Source organism: Nansenia antarctica (assembly GCF_963989245.1).
Source record: "Nansenia antarctica genome assembly, chromosome: 6".
Classification (NCBI taxonomy): domain Eukaryota; kingdom Metazoa; phylum Chordata; class Actinopteri; order Argentiniformes; family Microstomatidae; genus Nansenia; species Nansenia antarctica.
The window spans coordinates 46,872,464-46,896,745 of NC_137676.1; the positions used below are offsets into that span (position 1 = coordinate 46,872,464).

The window sequence follows — 24,282 nt, forward strand, 5'->3', positions numbered from 1 at the left end:
TCATATAGGGCTTTCACACCGGCAAAGAACCGTGCCGGTTCGCGTTCGCATGCCAGCTGCAGTAACACTGGCCTCCACAGTGGTGCTGCTAGCAACAGGTGCATCAACGACGTTTGTCCCTGACCCAGTGCAAATCGCATCCCTACCCGTTAGTCTCAGAAGCTGCATTGGGTAAAAGAAAAGATGACATTTTTCGAAGTTTAAAAAAAAAACAAAAAAAAACATTTTTCGAAGTTTCGAAAAAAAATAACTTACCTTCCTCCTCAGTGATAACAGGGGCCTCTTGAGAGCCCCAGGTCTTACAGATGTAGTAGGAGCCAGCAGCGGCTCCTACCAGGCCAGCCGCGATGACAAATTCGCGTCTTCTCAGCTGGTTTAGAACAAAACTCATCTTTTAATTAATCGTCTCTTGTCTAGCTACTTCTTACATCTCCTACTGTCAGAAGGCTACTGAAGTGAAAGACTGTCTGAAACGGCTTTGCTATATGTCACCTATGATGTCACAATGTACAGATCTATGTTAGAATTATAAGGTTCTATCTCCATTTTTGGTCATTATTTTTATTTTTTTACATAATCTGATCCATTAGGTGTTTATTAATGCCTGTGTGGTGTTATTTTTAAAATGTTTATTTTTTTGGGTTAGTAATTAATAAAATACAAAGGTTCCATCTCACAAAACATAAACCGACTTGGAGTTATAAGGTTCTATCTCCAGTAGATTCAGTAGTGTTTGACAGCTCTCTCTCTAAGAGAAACTAAATCATACATCTTTGGGGGTCGCTAATAATACATTACCACAACCATTATTTGATCAAAAATGTCAATGTAATGAGTATTATTTATATTTATTTATATGATAAATATTCTAAAATAAACACGTTATCCAAAACAACGACTTGCACCATTAATCTCCTGTGAATGACAGTAGGCCTGTAAGGGTCTCTCTCTCTCTCTCTCTCTCTCTCTCTCTCTCTCTCTCTCTCTCTCTCTCTCTCTCTCTCTCTCTCTCTCTCTCTCTCTCTCTCTCTCTCTCTCTCTCTCTCTCTCTCTCTCTCTCTCTCTCTCTCTCTCTCTCTCTCTCTCTCTCTCACACTGCGTCTCCGTGCGGCTAGGTGGTGGGCCGAATGCGTTTATCGCGAAGTTTATCTTTTTCCATCTACAGAGTAAACGATCTCTTACATATGATATTAAGTAATTGATTTATTTGTTTGCAGCTGATTTTCACAAACTTATTTTTTAATAGTCTGTCTGCTCAGGCACATCGCTGGTCGCTCTAGTTGATAAACCAATCAGAATTCGAGTACGGCTTCATTAGGACCCCGAAATGTAAACACTGGCTGTTAACCCTAGCAACTGACTGGATGTTAACCCTAGCAACCGCGGGGAAATAAAGAGATGTGATGAATTATGGAGTGTTGTATGCATTTCACAAACCGAACGGACAATATTATTATTATTATTATTATTATTATTATTATTATTATTATTATTTGTACATTGTTCTCTACAGTGGGTGATTCTTCACACTGCAGAAAGCCAAATTACCAAGTTACATTCCAGATGTGCCAGCTAATATTGGCTACCATAGACATAATAATAATAATAATAATAATAACTTTATTTGTATAGCGCTTTTCCTGCAAACGTTGCAGCTCAAAGTGCTTTAATCATTATATAATCTTAATTTAATTATTTTGTAACTTAAATGCAATATTAAAAGCATGGGTTTTTATAATCTTAATTTAATGATTTAGTAAAGATGGGTTTTTAGTCTTGACTTGAACATATTATCTGAGGTTGCATCCCTAATGTATATGCAGTATGCCAACATACGAAACATTGAAAGAGCCCACAAGAGAAGGGAAAAATCAGTACAGGAGGCTGCAGGTTTTTTATAGCAATATAAGTTATTTATAAGAACAAGATGATATAAACAAGCTAAGATATGACGTGAACATTATTAACAATATGATATAAACAAGCTAAGATATGACATGAACAAGATGTGAACAAGGCATCAATGGGTCAGGTTCAGCCCTGCCAGGTCAGGTCCAGAAGATGTGCAGTGCAGTCCAGGGCTGAGCATCTGGGGTTACCTGGGTAAACAGATTAGGAGAGTTTTAAATAAACTAGGCTATAACTTTGGAAGCATTACTACTTTTACTATTGTTGTGGGAACAGTGAGGAAGATAGACATTGGGGAAATGCTGGTCTACAGTCTGGGACCCTTTCCTGCAGCAATTGCGAACATAGATGGCTCTCTTGTGAAAACTGACAAAGCCAAATTAATGCACTTTCTAGAAGGATCAGTAAATCCACCAGCCACAGTTGAAATCCCTGATGGCTCAACCTGGGTGTGGGATGCAATGGCACTAGTACAGGCTATGAAACCTCAAGATACATTTGGAAGATTTGCCAACAGTGCACTAATGTACCTGATCAACACAGCCAAAGTGAGTAAATCTAAAGTGGTGCATTTTGTCCCTGACACCTACAAAACACTGAGTATAAAGAACGCAGAACGATGTCCTCAGAACCCTTTCATTCACTGTCACGCTGTCATACATTCAAACTGTCCTCTTTTCTGTCAAATTATTTGCTCTATCTCTGTCTCTTTCCTTCTTTCTCTCCCTCTCCCTGCCACCTTCACCCATCTACAGATATGTCTGCCCTGATCTCCCTGAGGAAGAGAGCCCAAGGAGAGAAACCTCTGGCTGGGGCTAAGATAGTGGGTTGCACCCACATCACAGCTCAGACAGCAGTACGTCTTCTTGCTCTTGCTACTTATAAACCCTTTATAAAGAACAGAAAGGCAACCTTATTCTAAAGTGTTACAGAGGATCAGGATGTCAGTCAGTCTGTATGTATGTGTATGTGTGTCGCCATGTGCATCTCTTTATAACTGTGTGTGTGTGTGTGTGTGTGTGTGTATTGTTTCCCTCAGGTCCTGATTGAGACTCTGGTAGCTCTGGGTGCCCAGTGCCGTTGGACTGCCTGTAACATCTATTCCACTCAGAATGAGGTGGCTGCGGCCCTGGCAGAGATCGGTGAGACCCCAGAAATGCCATAGTCTTTAATGGACATTAAGTACACATCCTCTCTCTCTCTCTCTCTCTCTCTCTCTCTCTCTCTCTCTCTCTCTCTCTCTCTCTCTCTCTCTCTCTCTCTCTCTCTCTCTCTCTCTCAGTAAGTGTAAGCATCATTATTTTGCTTCGGCCCACAGGAGTGTCTGTGTTTGCATGGAAGGGCGAGTCGGAGGATGACTTCTGGTGGTGCATCGACCGCTGTGTCAACACTGAGGGCTGGCAGGCTAACATGGTAGACAACCTCTTAATGCACTTGGACACTCATCATGTAGTAATACTCCATTGAGGAGGTTCATTTTGATGCTGCCCAAAACTATGTGTGCTGGGTGGTGTTTCCACTAGATACTGGATGATGGAGGGGACCTGACCCACTGGGTGTACAAGAAGTACCCCAGTGTCTTTAAGAAGACTCAAGGCATCGTGGAAGAGAGCGTCACTGGAGTGCACAGGTTAGATGAGTGGAGCTAGGTGACGGAGATACAGGTCACAGGAACTGTCCAAGTAAAACCCTCAGGGGAGGCAATTACCTAGTCTAAAGAGGTGCCAATTAGCCTGGGACGTTAGATCTCACATAATAATTACTTTTTTCCCCTCAATATTATTGGAATGCTATGCTATGCTAATACCAATCCTACAGAGCTCAGTGGTATGAGTCGTCCTCTCAGGTTGTACCAGTTATCCAAGGCTGGCAAGTTGTGTGTCCCTGCCATGAATGTGAATGACTCTGTCACCAAGCAGAAGTTTGACAACCTCTACTGCTGCCGCGAGTCCATCCTGGACGGGTGAGGGCGAGTTCTGATTAGCCATGATGTAACACAATACTTATGTTGAGTGTATTACATACATTAATAATGTTTCGGATGTTGATCATGCCTTCTTCCCATGTCTGCTTTAGATTGAAGAGGACCACTGATGTGATGTTTGGCGGAAAACAAGTTGTGGTGTGTGGTTACGGCGAGGTGAGTCCTAGGTTCTATACAGTTTATGAATAGCATTTGGAAATGCAGTGCCCAGCATAAGTAAAGGGCAGTGGGGGGCCGGCTAGCAATCGGAAGGTCGCTGGTTCGATCCCTGCCTCAGGAGGGAGCTGCATGTGAGTTGGTGATTGGAGGGTTGCTGGCATCATATCTAAGGTGCCTACCACTGCCGTTGTGCCAATGAGCAAGGCACTTAACCCCTAATTGCTCCAGGGGCGCCGACTATGGCTGACCCTGTGCCTAGAGCAAAAAATACTACATTCCAACAATTGATTGACAAGTTGATTGCATGGTAAATAAAACATTTATTTCTTTATTATTTTTATGTGAAGCATTTCTTCTTTTGTCTGTAAGTGACTATCGTCTTTGAGGATGACCAGTGGTTTGCACCTTGCAATGAAGCATTTGTAGTTTGGCTGGGGATGTATTCTGCGGATGGTAGTCTCAGGCATATTCACGCCTATCTCCTGGAGAGTGTTCCTGATCAGTGGGACAGTTGTTATGTGTTTTTCCTAATTATGGTGAGCATTCTTCGGTCACCCACTGTAGCAGTCTGCCTTGGCCTAACAGGCCGTTTACGATTGCCGAGGTCACCTTTTTTTCCCTTCTTTTTATTGATGTTCCAAACTGTTGTTTTGGCTATGTTTCAGATTTTTCAGCCTAATAAAGGCTTCATTGACACTGGTTTGGTCCTCATGTTGACCGACACCAATAGCAGGCAAACACAAAATCTAGAATCAATACTAAACATTGACAGCCATCTTATGCTTGCACAAATGATGGAACGGAACACACTTGACTTACCAGAAACAGCTGTGAAGCCAATTGTGCCATTACTTTTGGGTATCCTGAAATAGGGGGACTATTCATAAAATGTGTTGACATTTCTGAATGGGGAAACCTATATGTACACAAATATCATAAAATAAAACCTGAGAATCTCTACTTTAACCTCAACATGATTGTTTGATTTAAAATCCAAACTTTTGGAGTGTAGAGCCAAACGAACAGAAAATGTTTAACTGTAGGGCACTGTATATTATCTTATTGTGGTAGGTACATAGTTCTGTGGGATCAGTTTTAGTTCCTGTTGAGTGTACTGGGGTCTCCTCTGTACATGTAGGTGGGGAAGGGTTGCTGCACCGCTCTGAAGGCCTTGGGAGCCATTGTGTGCATCACAGAGATCGACCCCATTTGTGCCCTGCAGGGCTGGTGAGTGGCTGTCCATTCAAATGTAATGTCAGTGTAATGTATTGTTTTATTTTATTTTATTTATTTATCATATTTACCTACTAAAGCTCACCATGTTGTGTCCATACAGCATGGATGGGTTCAGAGTGGTCAAGCTGAATGAGGTCATTCGCCAAATGGACTTGGTGATAACTTGCACTGGTAAGCTATTGTACATTGTTATATGCAGTCCCACCCTTATTATTTAACTTTGCTAACCATACAATTTAAGCATGAAATGTATTTAAATATCCCACCAGACCTTGTTTATGATTCAGATTTATTCACTAGGCACCAAGCTAAGGGTCACTTGTTTCAACCAGTACTTGTGACTCTTTAGTTGGTGAATCAGTTACTCTATTCTTAGCTTTGCGGATAATTTTGATATTCAACTACATGTTAATGGGATCTCTACTTAGATGAATGAGGAATCGCTGTATTGTGTTTTCCCGATTCTACTCAGGTAATAAAAACGTTGTGTCCAGAGAACAGCTGGACCGTATGAAGAATGGCTGCATAGTGTGCAATATGGGTCACTCCAATACAGAGATTGATGTGGTGAGTTGTTTTAGGAATTTTTTTAGGAGGTTTACACATGAACTGTATGTAGGGTTTATATGTGGATGTGTTTTAGTGGTACAGTATTTCACTGGCACTGCTCATGTGGTCTTGGTTCTGTCTCCAGGCGAGTATGCGGAGCCCTGAGCTCACCTGGGAGAGGGTGCGTTCTCAGGTGGACCACGTCATCTGGCCTGATGGCAAGAGGGTTGTACTGCTGGCGGAGGTACTTAGCTTCCACCCCGTCTTTGTCTTTGTACAGACAGTCTTTGTAATTGTAGGCACTCCTAAACTATGTGGTGTATCCTTGTAACAGGAGGTTTTGTTCCCCTACTGTTTACTCCTGTTGCATGCTCAGTGGTCTTCTTTCATAGCTTAGCATGGTATTCTTGAATGTTATTAGTATCACAACTATTTCTGTAATTTTATGTTACTCTGTTACAAATTATGACCAATAACTGATCAGTTGACTGATTTCCTGTGTGTGTTGATTTATAGGGTCGTCTTTTGAATCTGAGCTGTTCCACAGTACCTACATTTGTACTGTCAATCACTGCCACAACTCAGGTAGCGTAGCAGAACAATGATGTCCCCCGAATGTCCTGTTGTTCAGATGTTACCTGAGCCTTGTGAGAATGTAATTAGTTGGCAGCGTCTTTACACTGTGGTCTGTGTGTCTCTTCAGGCCCTGGCCTTGATTGAGTTGTTCAATGCTCCGGAGGGACGCTACAAACAGGATGTTTACCTGTTGCCCAAGAAAATGGGTAAGATGGACAACATCAATACTGTTAAACAGTACACAATGTACATTAAGATCTAATTTGCTCTATTACTTGGTTCATTTCATTAGATTGAATGTTTCCAAATTTTGCTCAGTTGCACATGTCTCATTACTGCCACCTAGTGATTTTACAATAATACTGCATTTTCCAAACACAGGTGAAGAAGCGACATAATACAAATAAATCTATGTCTTTACAACATACATAATCTATACGATATAAACAGTATACACCCTCTTTCTCGTAGATGAATATGTGGCCACCTTGCACCTGCCCAACTTTGACGCCCACCTGACAGAGTTGTCTGATGAGCAGGCCAAGTACATGGGCCTGAACAAGAACGGCCCCTTCAAACCCAACTACTACAGGTACACAAAGCACTGAGAGATTCTACTATATGGGTCTCTAGTACACATTTTCTATTAATCTATTCATTTTCATTATCATATGTCATCCTCTAGTGCAGGGGTTCCCAACCCCATTTTACTTTATTAAATTTGCATCCCTCAATTGAAGAAAAATACTGTCACTGTCTCAAGGTTTTTGGTCTCCTGGTATCATTTTGTTCAGCTTTGCACATCATTAGCCTGTTTTATTTATTTATTTATTTCTCTGTAAATAACACACTCTGGCCAGGTCCTGGAATAATAATGTACCGTAGTTATTTGTTGAATATATGCATTTTTTGTATAATGCTTCAAATCTATTAAGGCCTCACGCACCCTCTAGTGGCAAACTAGATATTATGCACCACTATCCTGTTCTGATAATAATGTTCTAATGTGTGTGATTCCATTACATTATTGTTCTAATTAAATAATATCTACTGTCTATGTTCAAAGGTATTAATGGGAGTGGATGATGCTCTGACCTGCAACAGACAACGCATGGGATAGACAGAGATATCTCTATGTTATTTAGCAAGTTGTTACAAAAGGGAATAACCTATGCTGAACGTAACTCTTTATTATTAGCACATATCAGGCATTGAAATAACAACATCCTAATTGTCTGTTAGATACAATGATTGATACACAACAAACTAATGAGAACAGTGACCAAGTAACTATCACAATGTCTGTCACTAATTTAAAGAAAAAAGTCGTCTTGCATGCTTTCATCTCTATGTATGTATTTAGTTGCTAATTCTAATGTTACTAAATCATGATTTTGTCTGTCAAGTCTATTTGCTATAAAGAAAATCATATAGGGTGCCGAGGGTAATCATTAAGGCCACATGACTGAAGAGGATATATTTCTGTTTGGTTTCATATAAAGTACATTCCATGAACCAGGACTCGGTCTGACCCAAAATGGACTATTTTTATGTGTGATAGTTTGATAAGTGTTTCATAAATCATGTAAAGTATTGATAATACACATGGACTGGTTGCTGCATACTTACCATTAGGGTTATGGTATGAATGTGCCTTCTGAGCCACTTGCTTTTCAGTCACCCTCAATATTCAGTTAATTATTGGGTATATCTTGTATACCCAGGTTTAGAATCCTAGGAGCATTGTGGTTTGTCCTTGATCTATCTGTACAGTACTGCTTTACACTTTCCTCTGCTTTTATTATATTGAGGTTAAAGCCATATGTTAGGCTATCATATGAGATTTCTTGTTTGCTAATTTGTCATTTAATTTTCTTACTTCTATGCTATGAGATCAACTTCATGAGTTATACCTTGCTTGTGATTAAAATAGGCTACATATGTGTCTGTCTATGTTAATAAATGTATATACCAGCAATAAACTCATCCCAATTAATAAAAACAAATATGGAATTGATTTGGTTAGAGTTAGTGTGTGTGTGTATATGTATGTGTGTGTGTGTGCATGTGTGCATCTTCCTGAATCCCCGGCACTGTTCATTTCAGCGTGTACCCCCATGCCGCAAATTCATATATATACAGTATATATATATATATAAGTGTTGGTGCCAGACGGGTATGAGTATTTCAGAAAGTGCTGATCTACAGGGATTTTCCCGCACAACCATCTTTATGGGTAACAGAGAATGGTAAGAAAAACAGAAAATATCCAGTGATCGGCAGTTCTCTGGGCGAAAATGGTGGTGGTTGTGTAATGGTGTGGGGGATATTTTCTTGGCACAAATCATCAGCAACTGCGTAATATTATAATGTCAACATGGACCAAAATCTCGAAGGAATGTTTCCAGCACCTTGTTGAATCTATGCCACAAAGAATTAAGACAGTTCTGAAGGCAAAAGAGGGGGTCCAACCCAGTACTAGCAAGGCCTAATAAAGTGGCCGGTGAGTGTATACGTCCACTTGTTTGAATTAATCAAGATTATCAATGTGGAAAAGAGGCCTCATGGTCAAATTAAAATGGGCAATCTTTTTTTATGTGTATATTGTACATTGTCTTTACCTCCTGGTACAGACAATGCTCCCAGGTACAGACAATATTCCTCTAGGAATAATCAAGATCTTCAGCAAAGGGAGTTGTAATATTTAACACACGACACAATCGTAGCATCAACTCAACATGCATTTACTTTTTTCAAATCAATTGACAGAACAGAGCAATATATCACACATCATCGCTTAGGCCTAACACCACAATAGCAGAACAATCGAACAGTCATATTGGAACTCTGATACATCACTGCTAACCCAGTGTGCAGACATAACATCTCCCCCCCCGGGCAGGAGTTCAAACATGAAATGTTGAGACAAAGTCCTCTAGGTGGCCAGGGCGTGAACGTGTGCGAGCATGAATGTGAAACCAAACAGAACTTCAAACTAAAGAACATTAAGCATGCAGTAATGCTGAAATTAGGCACAAATCACAAATTCAAACTCCTCTTTGAAACAAAACTACGCCCACACCCATGGGACTCAGTGGCTGAAGCTGTCGACCAGGTGTTTGGAGTCCCAGGGTCCTGCGCCATTGGAGAGGAACTGGTGTTTGACAACCATCTTGGCATTCTGATAGAGACTGGCTTCCAACTGAAACAAGAAGGAACACATCACACAAAATTCACATTCATGCTGTCAACACAATCTTGGCCAGATGATATTCGGTAGCACATGATATGGCTACGATGTCGCCTATATGCAGTGCAGACAAATACAGGTCCAAGGGTGCCAGGATATCTACTGATTCATGGCTCAACAACTCACCTTGGCACTGTGATAGGTTTGGAGGTTTGGAGGTTCAGTAGAGAACATTGCCCACTCAGCTTTGCAATTTTGCAGAAGTAACAGTAGAGGGCTCTCTTGCACAGTCTGCTGGAGAAGCCAGGCCCACTCACAGCTGGGGAGCTAAGGGGCCAGAGAGAGCATTACGCCTACATAGAAAGCTCCCTCCACAATGAAATTATACATTTACATAATTTGTTTTTAAATGTTTGACATTTACCAGACGCTTTTATCCAAAGCAACTTACAAACGTGTCTAACAAGTAAGTGAATCACATCAGTCATCATAAGAACAAATCTATGCTAGGAGCAGGTGCTATTGGCAGTCACAATGCTAGAAGAAGGAAGGATCTTTTTTATATATACAGTAGAGCAGGGGTGCTCACACTTTTTAGGCTTGTGAGCTACTTTTCAAATGACCAGCTCAACAAGATCTACCAACCAAATAAAACATATTGCCATTGCTGCGAACACAAAAATGTACTGTAATAATAACAAATTAAGGCCACGCTACACTGTTTCAAAACCAAAGAAGAGATTTATTAAACTATATAACAAATATTCACACTGGTAGTCCATTAACATTAACATTAACTCAGGAGCTCTGAGTGGTTTACACCAGACTGGCCAGTGCCAAGCCAGGTGCCATCGACGTCTCCGGGCGGCGGAGTGTGTGTGTGTGTGTGTGTGTGTGTGTGTGTGTCTGTCTGTCTGTCTGTCTGTCTGTCTGTCTGTGTGTGTGTGTGTGTGTCTGTCTGTCTGTCTGTCTGTGTGTGCATGTGTGTGTGTGTGTGTGTGTGTGCGTTGTGAGGCGGCGCGGGGCTGAGTGACGCCCTCTCCTGTGTGGTCCAGATGGGAGGAGTCCCCGGCTACTTAAAAAAAAAACAAAAACAAAATGTGACAAAAAACAACTTTTTTTTTCCTTTTTTTTTTTCAATGCCGTGTGATCTACCCACACTACCTTCGCGATCGACGTAATGAGCACCCCTGCAGTAGAGGAACTGTACAGGGTAGTGGGGAGTGAAGAGGTCTTTACAGTCAAGATGGACAGGCAAGATGTAGTCTGAAGAGATGGGTCTTCAGTACCCATCAGACTTCATTGTAATGGTAGTATACCAAGTACGGTAAGTATGAAAGTAGTCATCGAGATCATCTATGTTTCATCAAAAATACTTAAATTGTTCCCATGTTACGAGCATCGTCTACCAGTAGCACCATTGACTTACCCATCGACAACAAAGCCTGTTGTGCTGTCCAGCACCTCGATGCTCAGGTCCCCGAGGCACCAGTTGATGCTGAGGTCTTTGCTTTGTTGAGGCGCCACCCCGTCACAACCGAGGAAGAATATCCTCTGTTTCCTAAAGGGTGGGACCAGCTGCTCCTCCCAGTCATCCCCCAGGCGATTGTTGATTGCGTCCGACACGTTGTCCAAGTTATAGCTGGAGTCACCTGAACGGACCAGTAAACCAGAACCAAGTTCTCAAAATTCCTTCTTAACCAGTTAAGGCCCCAATACAATTCTAGAACACTGCTGTAGATTGCTGAGAATTGTCAAGATAAAGATAAAATATTAGAACAAGCCTGAGAAAAGTATCACACACCAGTATTACACAGCACATTATTCAGGGAAAACAGACTAGATTGAGAAAGATTCGGTGACTATTTCAAAATGTACCAAAAGTCAGCATTAAGATTCTGGTTGTTGTGTTTGTATTATGGTTTGAAAACCAAAGCCGTCAACGGCTACTTACCGTAGAACATAGAACAGCCATTCCTGGCCGGGGGACGGGGGGGACTAGAGGCTTAATACCTCCCAGTGTCACTGGGGCACTGTCCGTCAGTCCTACAAGGGAGGGCGGCCTATGCTACTGTGATTGTAATGCATCCTTGGTTACTTACCTAGGACCACATTGATGATGTAGAGTGGCTCAATGAAGTGGCTCAGCAGCGCCCCCTGGACCCCGGTGACGGCCCAGCGGCAAAGTTTGTCACTGTCGGACATGCAGCAGACCCGGGCGCCCCACACACCCGGATGGAGGAGAGACACAGGGATCAGAGAGCCCTTAGCATGGTACTGCAGCATCAGGGAACTGTAGAGATTCTGGGACTTCCTATGGGGACAGAGGATGCACACAATCACTCTCACTGGGTCACTCAATTAGATCACTAAATTAGTGAAAAGTAAACTGCCCCAAAATGTAATTCCCATCCAATTCTTACACTTCTGAGTGGATGCAAGCAATTAAGATTTCCGCATTGGACACTCAAGCGCAGCCAGTATGAAAATGCACACACTCACTAGGGATGCTCCGATCTGGATTTTTGGGGCCGATACCGATCACCGATTTTTTTCCTCAAGATCAACCGATACCGATTTTTTTTAAATACATAACTGTAGGCCTACTGACTGGATAGCCTACATATTTTTTGCTTTTTAGACAAAAGTTTTGATCCATTAGGCACCAAGCAAACGCAGACCCATTTTTATGGCATAGTAAAAGTCTGGCCTATCACCCAGTTAGGGCCTGAAGCCCAAGTCAGTGATATGGCTGTATAAAAGACATCATAAACGTGGCCTTCATGGTTTACATACTGTTACATTCCCTAGGAAAAAAAAAAAAAAACGTTTTTTGCGATCGGCCATTTTTGCCGATCACTGATCGAGTCATTTGGAGTGAAATCGGCCGATTTAAATCAGTGGCCGATAAATCGGAGCATCCCTAACACTCACATGTAACCGCACTGTGCTGCCCCTCTTGGGGTCTGGTTGGTGTAGAGGTGAAGGTAGGTTTTGGGCTTGAGCTGGAGCAGGTGGCTGTCTGAGTTTCCCTCATAGATGGAGCGCTCCTTGCACTTTGGGTCATGGCTGAAGAACAGCAGAAGCTGCTTGTACAAGAACCTGAATAGAAATACAGGATCGGACACATCATTTGCTAGTCTCCAGTATTAATAGCTAAACAAACCAAACAAGTGAGTGAAGTGAGTAAGTAAGTCCAGACGATCCAACAAAACTCCTGTCAGGCTGATGTACCTTTGGAGAGCCCGTTTGGCGATGACCATGGCATGGCAGTCATGCACCATGGTGCCACTGAAGCAGAGCCAGTCACTGCAGCTTGACTCGCCTGTGCCCAACGCCACAACGTTGTAGCGCACATAGGACTGGCCCCAAGTGTCACACAGCTCTGGAGAGGGAATAATGTGGGAGAATCACATCCATAAACTATTCACAATCTATAGACACATATATATATATATATATATATAACACATGGACGACACATAAACTGTGTGTGCGTACATTAGACATGCTCATCAAAAATAGGTGTCATTTACAGTCGTTAACATATTTTTGTAGTGTATTATTATTGAATAGATTCCAGGGACGGAGTTGAAAAGGTGAGAAGGTCAACGAGAGTTGTGGAAACAGACCTTCTTGGGGGGTTCGGATGCATACAAATAAAAAAAGACGTGATTTTGGATTAAAAATGGAAAAGGTGACTAGTTTGCATCCCTGAGATTCCCCAGTGAGCAGAGAGAAGACCTCACCTCTCTCCAGGACGAAGGCAGCCAGGCTGCTCTTGCAGCTGTGGAACTGGGCACACTCCCCCAGGAGGTCGTCAAACACGTTACTGGACACTGCTGCCATCCGATGCATGTGCCAGTCAGTGTAACCCACTAGAAAAGCAGATGCTTTCAGAGTCAGAAGAAGAGATGTACTAACCCTGACTCTTGGCAGATCATGCAGTATGTAGGCTACAGTATGGAAGACTATTCAATCAAACTGTTAGAAAAGGCAAACAGGTTTATGCCCCATGTTATAATCCTCAAGCCTAGCTGTGAATGTTTCCACTGACTTCCATCACAAAATAACCTGTTCCCTTCTAAATACACTCACAAGTTGTTTAATATGAATTCAATATCAGTTTGATCATCAAGTGAGAGCACCTGGCCCCTAACCTTCACTCTTGGGGCTGCTCTGCAGGTTGTTTGACTGGTCCTGGAGCCCCAATTTCAGGAAGCTGTTGTCCAACTTGGGTGGGGATGTGCCAAGGAGGGAGAGGCCATCACTGTCGTCATCATCAGAGTCGTCCTCCTTCTCCTTCTCCTTCTCCTTCTCCTCCAGCATTGGGTCAGGCAGTATAAGGCTATGCAGGGGTTTGGCGAGGGAAGACCTCATGGGCCTATAGTCCTCTGGTAGAAGAGCCCCAAAAACGTCTGGGTTACTGGAATCAGTGTCACCACTTACACAGAAATGTCCTCCAAAAGCGCCGCTGCTGCTGCCCCTGTGCATAAGAGAGGCCGCCGTTCTAGGCAGCCGGCTACTTACAACATCTTCGTCCACCATGATTAGTACCTGCAGTGAAAACAGAACACATGGGAATTCATTTAACACATGCATCAGTTGTTAGAAAGAGATGCCATTCGTAAACTAAAGTAAAGGCTAAAGGATACATCTGAACGGTAGGCCATTGTGATGGTAGTCCGTGTTAAGACCTAGCATTGTAGTACCACTGCACTGGACTGGCATCTTATGAGATGCTTTCGTGGATTTTTTCATAAAAACATGTTCTGATACAACAACACTAGAACCGTGTGTATGATTATCTGCAAATGTCTCCCTCACATTAAAATGCTGCTGGCATCCCGAACGACATCTGTGGTTGAAGTATGGTGGAAGAAAAAAAAAAAGCGCACGTGCAGTTTTGGCTAAACTAATTAGCTATAGGTAGCTAGCAGGTGGCGCGGTGCAGACTCAATTACTGTATGAGTTAAGTTCATTCATTTACTGTATGAGTGAAGTTACGGAGCTAATATATAGCATTACTCTGTGTTGTAAGAATGATCTCTGTGAGAGATATTTATCGTTTTATCTTACCTGGCTTGTTGATACCGGGCTCATGATATGACAACGCAGGGATAGATGTGACTGAACATAAGTTATACTGCACATACAGGGGCGCCGCTAGGGGGTGGTAAGTTAGGACGATTCTAAGCGCCCAGCACTGACAGGGGCGCATGATAATCATTTTTTAAAAATACATTATATTTATAAATAATAATATTATTATTATTATCATAAGGACGTTAATGTAGCCGACTTCAAATTATAATTCTATGTATTAAAAAAACTCACAAAAGAAACAAACTGGAGTTTTGTTTCTCTGTTTAACAAAATTGAGCCTTATTATTTACCCCTCTATTTATTCATTGCATGGTTCAGTCCACCGCGCGCGAGCTGCTACCAGCACACCTGATTCAACTAAACCATAATTGCTTTGTACTTGATTAGTTGAATCAGGTGTGCTGGTGGTGGAACAGATCAAATATATGGTGCGGCTGGGGTGCCCCGAGGAGAGGGTTGGGAAACGTTACCGCAAATAGTCTGACAAGGAGAGAGAGGATGTCGTGAAAGCCAAAGCCAAAGTCAGGGTCTCAAAAGAGAAAAGTAAAAGTAAAGAACGAGGAGAGTGACAAAAAAGGGCGACAGCTAGTCACAAAGTAAAAAAAAGAAGAAGAAGGGTATTCATTCACAGACCTTCTTTTGGGGCCCATAACATGTAGGCTATCAAGACCAGTGTTTCTCAACCCTCTCCTCGGGGCGCCCCAGCCGCTCCACATATTTGATCTGTTCCACCACCAGCACACCTGATTCAACTAATCAAGTCCAAATCATAATTGCTTTGGACTTGATTAGTTGAATCAGGTGTGCTGGTGGTGGAACAGATCAAATATGTGGAGCGGCTGGGGCGCCCCGAGGAGAGGGTTGAGAAACACTGATCTAGACAACAGTGGTTTAGTGATCTAATCACTGCGTGGATGATCTAGTTAGCTCGCTATAGCTATATATATATATATATATATATATATATATATATATATATATATATATATATATATAGCTATAGCTTCAAGTAAAGTTAACTTACAGTGCACTGTGTGAACACGACGGGACATTATTTTGTCACATACGAACCGACAGAGAATACCGGTAAGTAAATTACAGTGTGGGGAGCATGGCGCGTTCTGGCCTGCAGAGGGAGCCAGACTGCGGTTGTGGGGGGAATAATGAGCCGATTACGGACAGGTGTCAGTGATCAGACTCGTTATCCCACTGGTCTATTTAACCTGTGTGTGTTTGTTCCCTCGGGAGATGAGGGGGCAGGAAGTACCTGCCGCACGGAGACGCACTGTGGGAGACAGAGAGAGAGAGAGAGAGAGAGCCGGGGCGAGGACGCACGAGATCCCGAAAGGGGGTGTGGTGCGGGGAACCGGGCGAACGGAGCGGGTCCCGAAAGGGAAGCAGCGGGGAGAGAACGAGGGCTCGGCCGGGGAGCGAACGGGTCCCGAGAGGGAAGCAGAGGGGGGAAAGACTCGCTCAGCTGTGCGGGACTTAAATAAATACCTATTCTGCACCTGTTCCTCTGTGTCGACCTCCCTCTGTGCATAGAGACCCTTACATACAGACAATTATACAATCGGGCCTATACAATTGAACATGTTAATAAATGAGGCGTACTGTCTAAAACAGGGTGGTTGCCCAAAGAAGAAAACATTATGATGCATTTGTCCTGCTTAGATTGCAATTGTGCTACTTAGTTTTAGGATGACTGGGATGCATTTATCGAATTTCATTCAATGTGCGCATGAAAGGAATGCAAACTGGTGGGAGGAGGGATAGGGTTATCTTTCCTTCTACAACTTTATCACACTGGGTCTTTTATAATTTCAGCCTCAAAACCTAAGGAACAACCATAAACAAATAGTTTGTTAACATACACCTGGAATGTGGTAGGTATGCAGATAGTGTTTATTTATTTTACCATTGTGTTATTGTTATTAGGTAATTGATCCTAACTGACTTGAATGAAACATTCAGAATTAGTTTTGAGCCTTACTCAATCATGAGAAATCAGGCAATCATGAGAGATCAGTCAAAAATACTTTGAACATACAGGTTGAACATTTTCAATTTCTTATTTCCATACCTTGTGACTCTTGCTGTGAAATTTCTGAGGCTCTGAATAATCTCTCTCAATTGTGCTTGCTAATTTGCATTCTCTGATGAAGCTTCCACTCTGATGAAACTTCCACTGCACTGCACTGAACATTTACATGAGTCCTCTGAACCAACCAAAATCCCTTTTAAAATACCTCATCAGCGTTTAACCATGGCAGGTATTGTACAATTTTGACATGACAATTGTATAATATATACTGTATTGTGTATATATGTTACGGTACATGTGGGAATACGGTACATGTGGGAAAAATAGGGTTATGGTTAGGTGCTACGTCGACTTAGTACATGCTGGCATGTCTAACCCTAATCCTACCCCTACCCCTAACCCTAACTCTAGCACCCTAGCACCTAACCCTAGTTTTCCCACATGTACCGTACCATATATACTGTATTGTTTCACGTAGTATTGCTATAAATCATGATCATGATTTAGATGTTGATTAACATGTGTTGATTCAAAACAAAAAAGACAAAACAAGACAAAAAAGAACACAATTAATACTTCCAACATTTATTCAACACATCTACCAAACATAAAACACAGAGTGAATAGTACAGTATCAAAAAAGTTTTGTTCTTTTAACTTCAAACTAAATCTTCAGACTTTTCTGTTTTTATTTTGCACATTATTGAACATGAACATGAATGTGAAACCAAACAGAACTTCAAACTAAAGAACATTAAGCATGCAGTAATGCTGAAATTAGGCACAAATCACAAATTCAAACTCCTCTTTGAAACAAAACTACGCCCACACCCATGGGACTCAGTGGCTGAAGCTGTCGACCAGGTGTTTGGAGTCCCAGGGTCCTGCGCCATTGGAGAGGAACTGGTGTTTGACAACCATCTTGGCATTCTGATAGAGACTGGCTTCCAACTGAAACAAGAAGGAACACATCACACAAAATTCACATTCATGCTGTCAACACAATCTTGGCCAGATGATATTCAGTAGCACATGATATGGCTACGATGTCGCCTATATGCAGTGCAGACAAATACAGGTCCACGGGTGCCAGGATATCTACTGATTCATGGCTCAACAACTCACCTTGGCACTGTGATAGGTTTGGAGGTTCAGTAGAGAACTTTGCCCACTCAGCTTTGCAATTTTGCAGAAGTAACAGTAGAGGGCTCTCTTGCACAGTCTGCTGGAGAAGCCAGGCCCACTCACAGTTGGGGAGCTAAGGGGCCGGAGAGAGCATTACGCCTACATAGAAAGCTCCCTCCACAATGAAATTATACATTTACATAATTTGTTTTTAAATGTTTGACATTTACCAGACGCTTTTATCCAAAGCAACTTACAAACGTGTCTAAAGTGAATCACATCAGTCATCATAAGAACAAATCTATGCTAGGAGCAGGTGCTATTGGCAGTCACAATGCTAGAAGGAAGGATCTTTTTTATATATACAGTAGAGGAACTGTACAGGGTAGTGGGGAGTGAAGAGGTCTTTACAGTCAAGATGGACAGGCAAGATGTAGTCTGAAGAGATGGGTCTTCAGTACCCATCAGACTTCATTGTAATGGTAGTATACCAAGTACGGTAAGTATGAAAGTAGTCATCGAGATCATCTATGTTTCATCAAAAATACTTAAATTGTTCCCATGTTACGAGCATCGTCTACCAGTAGCACCATTGACTTACCCATCGACAACAAAGCCTGTTGTGCTGTCCAGCACCTCGATGCTCAGGTCCCCGAGGCACCAGTTGATGCTGAGGTCTTTGCCGTGGCGAGAGCTGTGTTGAGGCGCCACCCCGTCACAACCGAGGAAGAATATCCTCTGTTTCCTAAAGGGTGGGACCAGCTGCTCCTCCCAGTCATCCCCCAGGCGATTGTTGATTGCGTCCGACACGTTGTCCAAGTTATAGCTGGAGTCACCTGAACGGACCAGTAAACCAGAACCAAGTTCTCAAAATTCCTTCTTAACCAGTTAAGGCCCCAATACAATTCTAGAACACTGCTGTAGATTGCTGAGAATTGTCAAGATAAAGATAAAATATTAGAACAAGCCTGAGAAAAGTATCACACACCAGTATTACACAGCACATTATTCAGGGAAAACAGACTAGATTGAGAAAGATTCGGTGACTATTTCAAAATGTACCAAAAGTCAGCATTAAGAAGATTCTGGTTGTTGTGTTTGTATTATGGTTTGAAAACCAAAGCCGTCAACGGCTACTTACCGTAGAACATAGAACAGCCATTCCTGGCCGGGGGACGGGGGGGACTAGAGGCTTAATACCTCCCAGTGTCACTGGGGCACTGTCCGTCAGTCCTACAAGGGAGGGCGGCCTATGCTACTGTGATTGTAATGCATCCTTGGTTACTTACCTAGGACCACATTGATGATGTAGAGTGGCTCAATGAAGTGGCTCAGCAGCGCCCCCTGGACCCCGGTGACGGCCCAGCGGCAAAGTTTGTCACTGTCGGACATGCAGCAGACCCGGGCGCCCCACACACCCGGATGGAGGAGAGACACAGGGATCAGAGAGCCCTTAGCATGGTAATGCAGCATCAGGGAACTGTAGAGATTCTGGGACTTCCTATGGGGACAGAGGATGCACACAATCACTCTCACTGGGTCACTCAATTAGATCACTAAATTAGTGAAATGTAAACTGCCCCAAAATGTAATTCCCATCCAATTCTTACACTTCTGAGTGGATGCAAGCAATTAAGATTTCCGAATTGGACACTCAAGCGCAGCCAGTATGAAAATGCACACACTCACTAGGGATGCTCCGATCTGGATTTTTGGGGCCGATACCGATCACCGATTTTTTTCCTCAAGATCAACCGATACCGATTTTTTTTAAATACATAACTGTAGGCCTACTGACTGGATAGCCTACATATTTTTTGCTTTTTAGACAAAAGTTTTGATCCATTAGGCACCAAGCAAACGCAGACCCATTTTTATGGCATAGTAAAAGTCTGGCCTATCACCCAGTTAGGGCCTGAAGCCCAAGTCAGTGATATGGCTGTATAAAAGACATCATAAACGTGGCCTTCATGGTTTACATACTGTTACATCCTCCTATGTTTTCTGTTCAGTTATCTGTCTTCCCCAGGGGAAAAAAATAAAAAAAAACAAAAAAAAAACGGTTTTTGCGATCGGCCATTTGGAGTGAAATCGGCCGATTTAAATCGGTGGCCGATAAATCGGAGCATCCCTAACACTCACATGTAACCGCACTGTGCTGCCCCTCTTGGGGTCTGGTTGGTGTAGAGGTGAAGGTAGGTTTTGGGCTTGAGCTGGAGCAGGTGGCTGTCTGAGTTTCCCTCATAGATGGAGCGCTCCTTGCACTTTGGGTCATGGCTGAAGAACAGCAGAAGCTGCTTGTACAAGAACCTGAATAGAAATACAGGATCGGACATCATTTGCTAGTCTCCAGTATTAATAGCTAAACAAACCAAACAAGTGAGTGAAGTGAGTAAGTAAGTCCAGACGATCCAACAAAACTCCTGTCAGGCTGATGTACCTTTGGAGAGCCCGTTTGGCGATGACCATGGCATGGCAGTCATGCACCATGGTGCCACTGAAGCAGAGCCAGTCACTGCAGCTTGACTCGCCCGTGCCCAACGCCACAACGTTGTAGCGCACATAGGACTGGCCCCAAGTGTCACACAGCTCTGGAGAGGGAATAATGTGGGAGAATCACATCCATAAACTATTCACAATCTATAGACACATATATATATATATATAACACACATGGACGACACATAAACTGTGTGTGCGTACATTAGACATGCTCATCAAAAATAGGTGTCATTTACAGTCGTTAACATATTTTTGTAGTGTATTATTATTGAATAGATTCCAGGGACGGAGTTGAAAAGGTGAGAAGGTCAACGAGAGTTGTGGAAACAGACCTTCTTGGGGGGTTCGGATGCATAAAAATAAAAAAAGACGTGATTTTGGATTAAAAATGGAAAAGGTGACTAGTTTGCATCCCTGAGATTCCCCAGTGAGCAGAGAGAAGACCTCACCTCTCTCCAGGACGAAGGCAGCCAGGCTGCTCTTGCAGCTGTGGAACTGGGCACACTCCCCCAGGAGGTCGTCAAACACGTTACTGGACACTGCTGCCATCCGATGCATGTGCCAGTCAGTGTAACCCACTAGAAAAGCAGATGCTTTCAGAGTCAGAAGAAGAGATGTACTAACCCTGACTCTTGGCAGATCATGCAGTATGTAGGCTACAGTATGGAAGACTATTCAATCAAACTGTTAGAAAAGGCAAACAGGTTTATGCCCCATGTTATAATCCTCAAGCCTAGCTGTGAATGTTTCCACTGACTTCCATCACAAAATAACCTGTTCCCTTCTAAATACACTCACAAGTTGTTTAATATGAATTCAATATCAGTTTGATCATCAAGTGAGAGCACCTGGCCCCTAACCTTCACTCTTGGGGCTGCTCTGCAGGTTGTTTGACTGGTCCTGGAGCCCCAATTTTAGGAAGCTGTTGTCCAACTTGGGTGGGGATGTGCCAAGGAGGGAGAGGCCATCACTGTCGTCGCTTTCACTGTCGTCATCATCAGAGTCGTCCTCCTTCTCCAGCATTGGGTCAGGCAGTATAAGGCTATGCAGGGGTTTGGCGAGGGAAGACCTCATGGGCCTATAGTCCTCTGGTAGCAGAGCCCCAAAAACGTCTGGGTTACTGGAATCAGGGTCACCACTTACACAGAAATGTCCTCCAAAAGCGCCGCTGCTGCTGCCCCTGTGCATAAGAGAGGCCGCCGTTCTAGGCAGCCGGCTACTTACAACATCTTCGTCCACCATGATTAGTGCCTGCAGTGAACACAGAACACATGGGAATTCATGTAACACATACATCAGTTGTTAGAAAGAGATGCCATTCGTAAACTAAAGTAAAGGCTAAAGGATACATCTGAACGGTAGGCCATTGTGATGGTAGTCCGTGTTAAGACCTAGCATTGTAGTACCACTGCACTGGACTGGCATCTTATGAGATGCTTTCGTGGATTTTTTCATAAAAACATTTTCTGATACAACAACACTAGAACCGTGTGTATGATTATCTGCAAATGTCTCCCTCACATTAAAATGCTGCTGGCATCCCGAACGACATCTGTGGTTGAAGTATGGTGGAAGAAGAAAAAAAAGCGCACGTGCCGTTTTGGCTAAACTAATTAGCTATAGGTAGCTAGCAGGTGGCGCTGTGCAGACTCAATTACTGTATGAGTTAAGTTCATTCATTTACTGTATGAGTGAAGTTAAGGAGCTAATATATAGCATTACTCTGTGTTGTAAGAATGATCTCTGTAAGAGATATTTATCGTTTTATCTTACCTGGCTTGTTGATACCGGGCTCATGATATGACAACGCAGGGATAGATGTGACTGAACATAAGTTATACTGCACATACAGGGGCGCCGCTAGGGGGTGGTAAGTTAGGACGATTCTAAGCGCCCAGCACTGACAGGGGCGCATGATAATCATTTTTAAAAAATACATTATATTTATAAATAATATTATTATTATTATAATAAGGACGTTAATGTAGCCGACTTCAAATTATAATTCTATGTATTAAAAAAACTCACAAAAGAAACAAACTGGAGTTTTGTTTCTCTATGTTTAACAAAATTGAGCCTTATTATTTACCCCTCTATTTATTCATTGCATGGTTCAGTCCACCGCGGGCGAGCTGCTACCAGCACACCTGATTCAACTAAACCATAATTGCTTTGTACTTGATTAGTTGAATCAGGTGTGCTGCAGTGGCGTGCAGTCAGGTGAGGCAGGGTAGGCAGTGCCTCACCCAGGCATTTAAGAAAGAAAAAGAATATCAGTCTTTTTAAAATATTTTTTTATTATTTTTTTATCTCAAAATTATATTTTTAATTTATTTTACTCATTATTCTTAACTTTAATGTGTTAATATGTTGTTAAAATAAAAATAAATGATGTAAAATGTGTTGTTATAAAAATATAATGCATGCCCTGGCACCAGGAGAGTTTGCTCCCAGAGGCTGAGGCAGACTGTGCTTGTGCTTCTGTGCTATGCGAAGTGACAGACCAACGGTTTCGTAGGTTTGCGCATGCGTAGTCTGTTCTCACATTGTCTTCATTGGAGGACGTTGAGGCACTGTGCCACGCTGCTTCTGACAGCATGATTGACAGTTTGCGTTTGGCTTGCCGTAGCGGCATCCTCTGCTGTTCGCGCCGCGGTTCTAGGTGAATGTTGGCAATGCCATACAGGCTGTTGCGCTACGCTATGTGTAGTTATGAGATAACAATACATTTGACATTTTTGACCAGCTATTTGATAGTATAGTATATATGGGCTATGTGATTGACTTTAGTATAGTATATTAGCCTACATTACAGTCATTTAGCCGACGCTTTTATTCAAAGCGACTTACAATAATTGCATTTAACGTAGGAGTGTACTGCTTTTTTAAGGCAAAATGAAGAATAGCAAACTAAAAATACAGTATAGCAATATAGCAATAGCAATAGCATAGAGAAGAATAGCAAACTAACAATACAATAGGTGCAGGGAGGATTCTGGTAGTAGACCTACTTCTTGAAGAAGTGAGTTTTGAGCCTGCGTTAAAAGATATAAGGGCTATTGATTGCCTTTATAGTATGCGCTATGCCATTTGAAGTCTGGCTGCTGCGTTAATCGCATGATTTTTTTTTAATAGCTCACTGCCTACCCAGCCAATGACCTCACTGCACGTTACTGGTGTGCTGGTGGTGGAACAGATCAAATATGTGGTGCGGCTGGGGTGCCCCGAGGAGAGGGTTGGGAAACGTTACCGCAAATAGTCTGACAAGGAGAGAGACGATGTCGTGAAAGCCAAAGCCAAAGTCAGGGTCTCAAAAGAGAAAAGTCAAAGTAAAGAACGAGGAGAGTGACAAAAAAGGGCGACAGCTAGTCACAAAGTAAAAAAAAGAAGAAGAAGGGTATTCATTCACAGACCTTCTTTTGGGGCCCATAACATGTAGGCTATCTAGACAACAGTGGTTTAGTGATCTAATCACTGCGTGGATGATCTAGTTAGCTCGCTATAGCTAATTAACATTAACTTCAAGTAAAGTTAACTTACAGTGCACTGTGTGAACACGACGGGACATTATTTTGTCACATACGAACCGACAGAGAATACCGGTAAGTAAATTACAGTGTGGGGAGCATGGCGCGTTGTGGCCTGCAGAGGGAGCCAGACTGCAGTTGTGGGGGGAATAATGAACCGATTACGGACAGGTGTCAGTGATCAGACTCGTTATCCCACTGGTCTATTTAACCTGTGTGTGTTTGTTCCCTCGGGAGATGAGAGGGGCAGGAAGTACCTGCCGCACGGAGACGCACTGTGGGAGACAGAGAGAGAGAGAGCCGCGGCGAGGACGCACGAGATCCCGAAAGGGGGTGTGGTGCGGGGAACCGGGCGAACGGAGCGGGTCCCGAAAGG

The 24,282-nt window shown here is 42.8% G+C and overlaps 2 protein-coding genes and 1 pseudogene across 3 annotated transcripts; 1 reads left to right on the plus strand and 2 right to left on the minus strand.

The window, feature by feature from the left end:
* Window positions 1-2,665: 2,665 nt before the first annotated feature.
* Window positions 2,666-7,020, plus strand: LOC308160616 (S-adenosylhomocysteine hydrolase-like protein 1; the record flags this gene model as incomplete). The annotated part of the gene is made up of 13 exons (XM_080534561.1): window positions 2,666-2,764; window positions 2,948-3,050; window positions 3,227-3,321; window positions 3,432-3,538; window positions 3,755-3,871; window positions 3,985-4,048; window positions 5,190-5,278; window positions 5,388-5,458; window positions 5,760-5,854; window positions 5,982-6,080; window positions 6,353-6,421; window positions 6,540-6,618; window positions 6,884-7,020. 13 exons carry the CDS (start codon window positions 2,666-2,668, stop codon window positions 7,018-7,020), a joined length of 1,224 nt encoding a protein of 407 aa, XP_080390687.1.
* A 2,483-nt stretch (window positions 7,021-9,503) lies between these two features.
* On the minus strand, window positions 9,504-14,705 carry LOC308160617 (adenosine deaminase domain-containing protein 2-like; annotated as a pseudogene). Its single transcript has 9 exons — window positions 14,682-14,705; window positions 13,763-14,159; window positions 13,352-13,480; window positions 12,837-12,987; window positions 12,537-12,704; window positions 11,705-11,916; window positions 11,032-11,254; window positions 9,789-9,929; window positions 9,504-9,614 (listed from the first exon to the last, which is right to left on the minus strand). The product of its transcript is annotated as an adenosine deaminase domain-containing protein 2-like (transcript).
* A 2,887-nt stretch (window positions 14,706-17,592) lies between these two features.
* Window positions 17,593-22,978, minus strand: LOC308160618 (adenosine deaminase domain-containing protein 2-like; the record flags this gene model as incomplete). Its single annotated transcript, XM_080534562.1, has 9 exons — window positions 17,593-17,703; window positions 17,878-18,010; window positions 18,479-18,713; window positions 19,167-19,378; window positions 20,020-20,187; window positions 20,318-20,468; window positions 20,829-20,957; window positions 21,240-21,630; window positions 22,925-22,978. The coding sequence occupies 9 exons, from the start codon at window positions 22,976-22,978 to the stop codon at window positions 17,593-17,595; spliced, it is 1,584 nt and encodes a 527-aa protein (XP_080390688.1).
* Window positions 22,979-24,282: the final 1,304 nt, after the last annotated feature.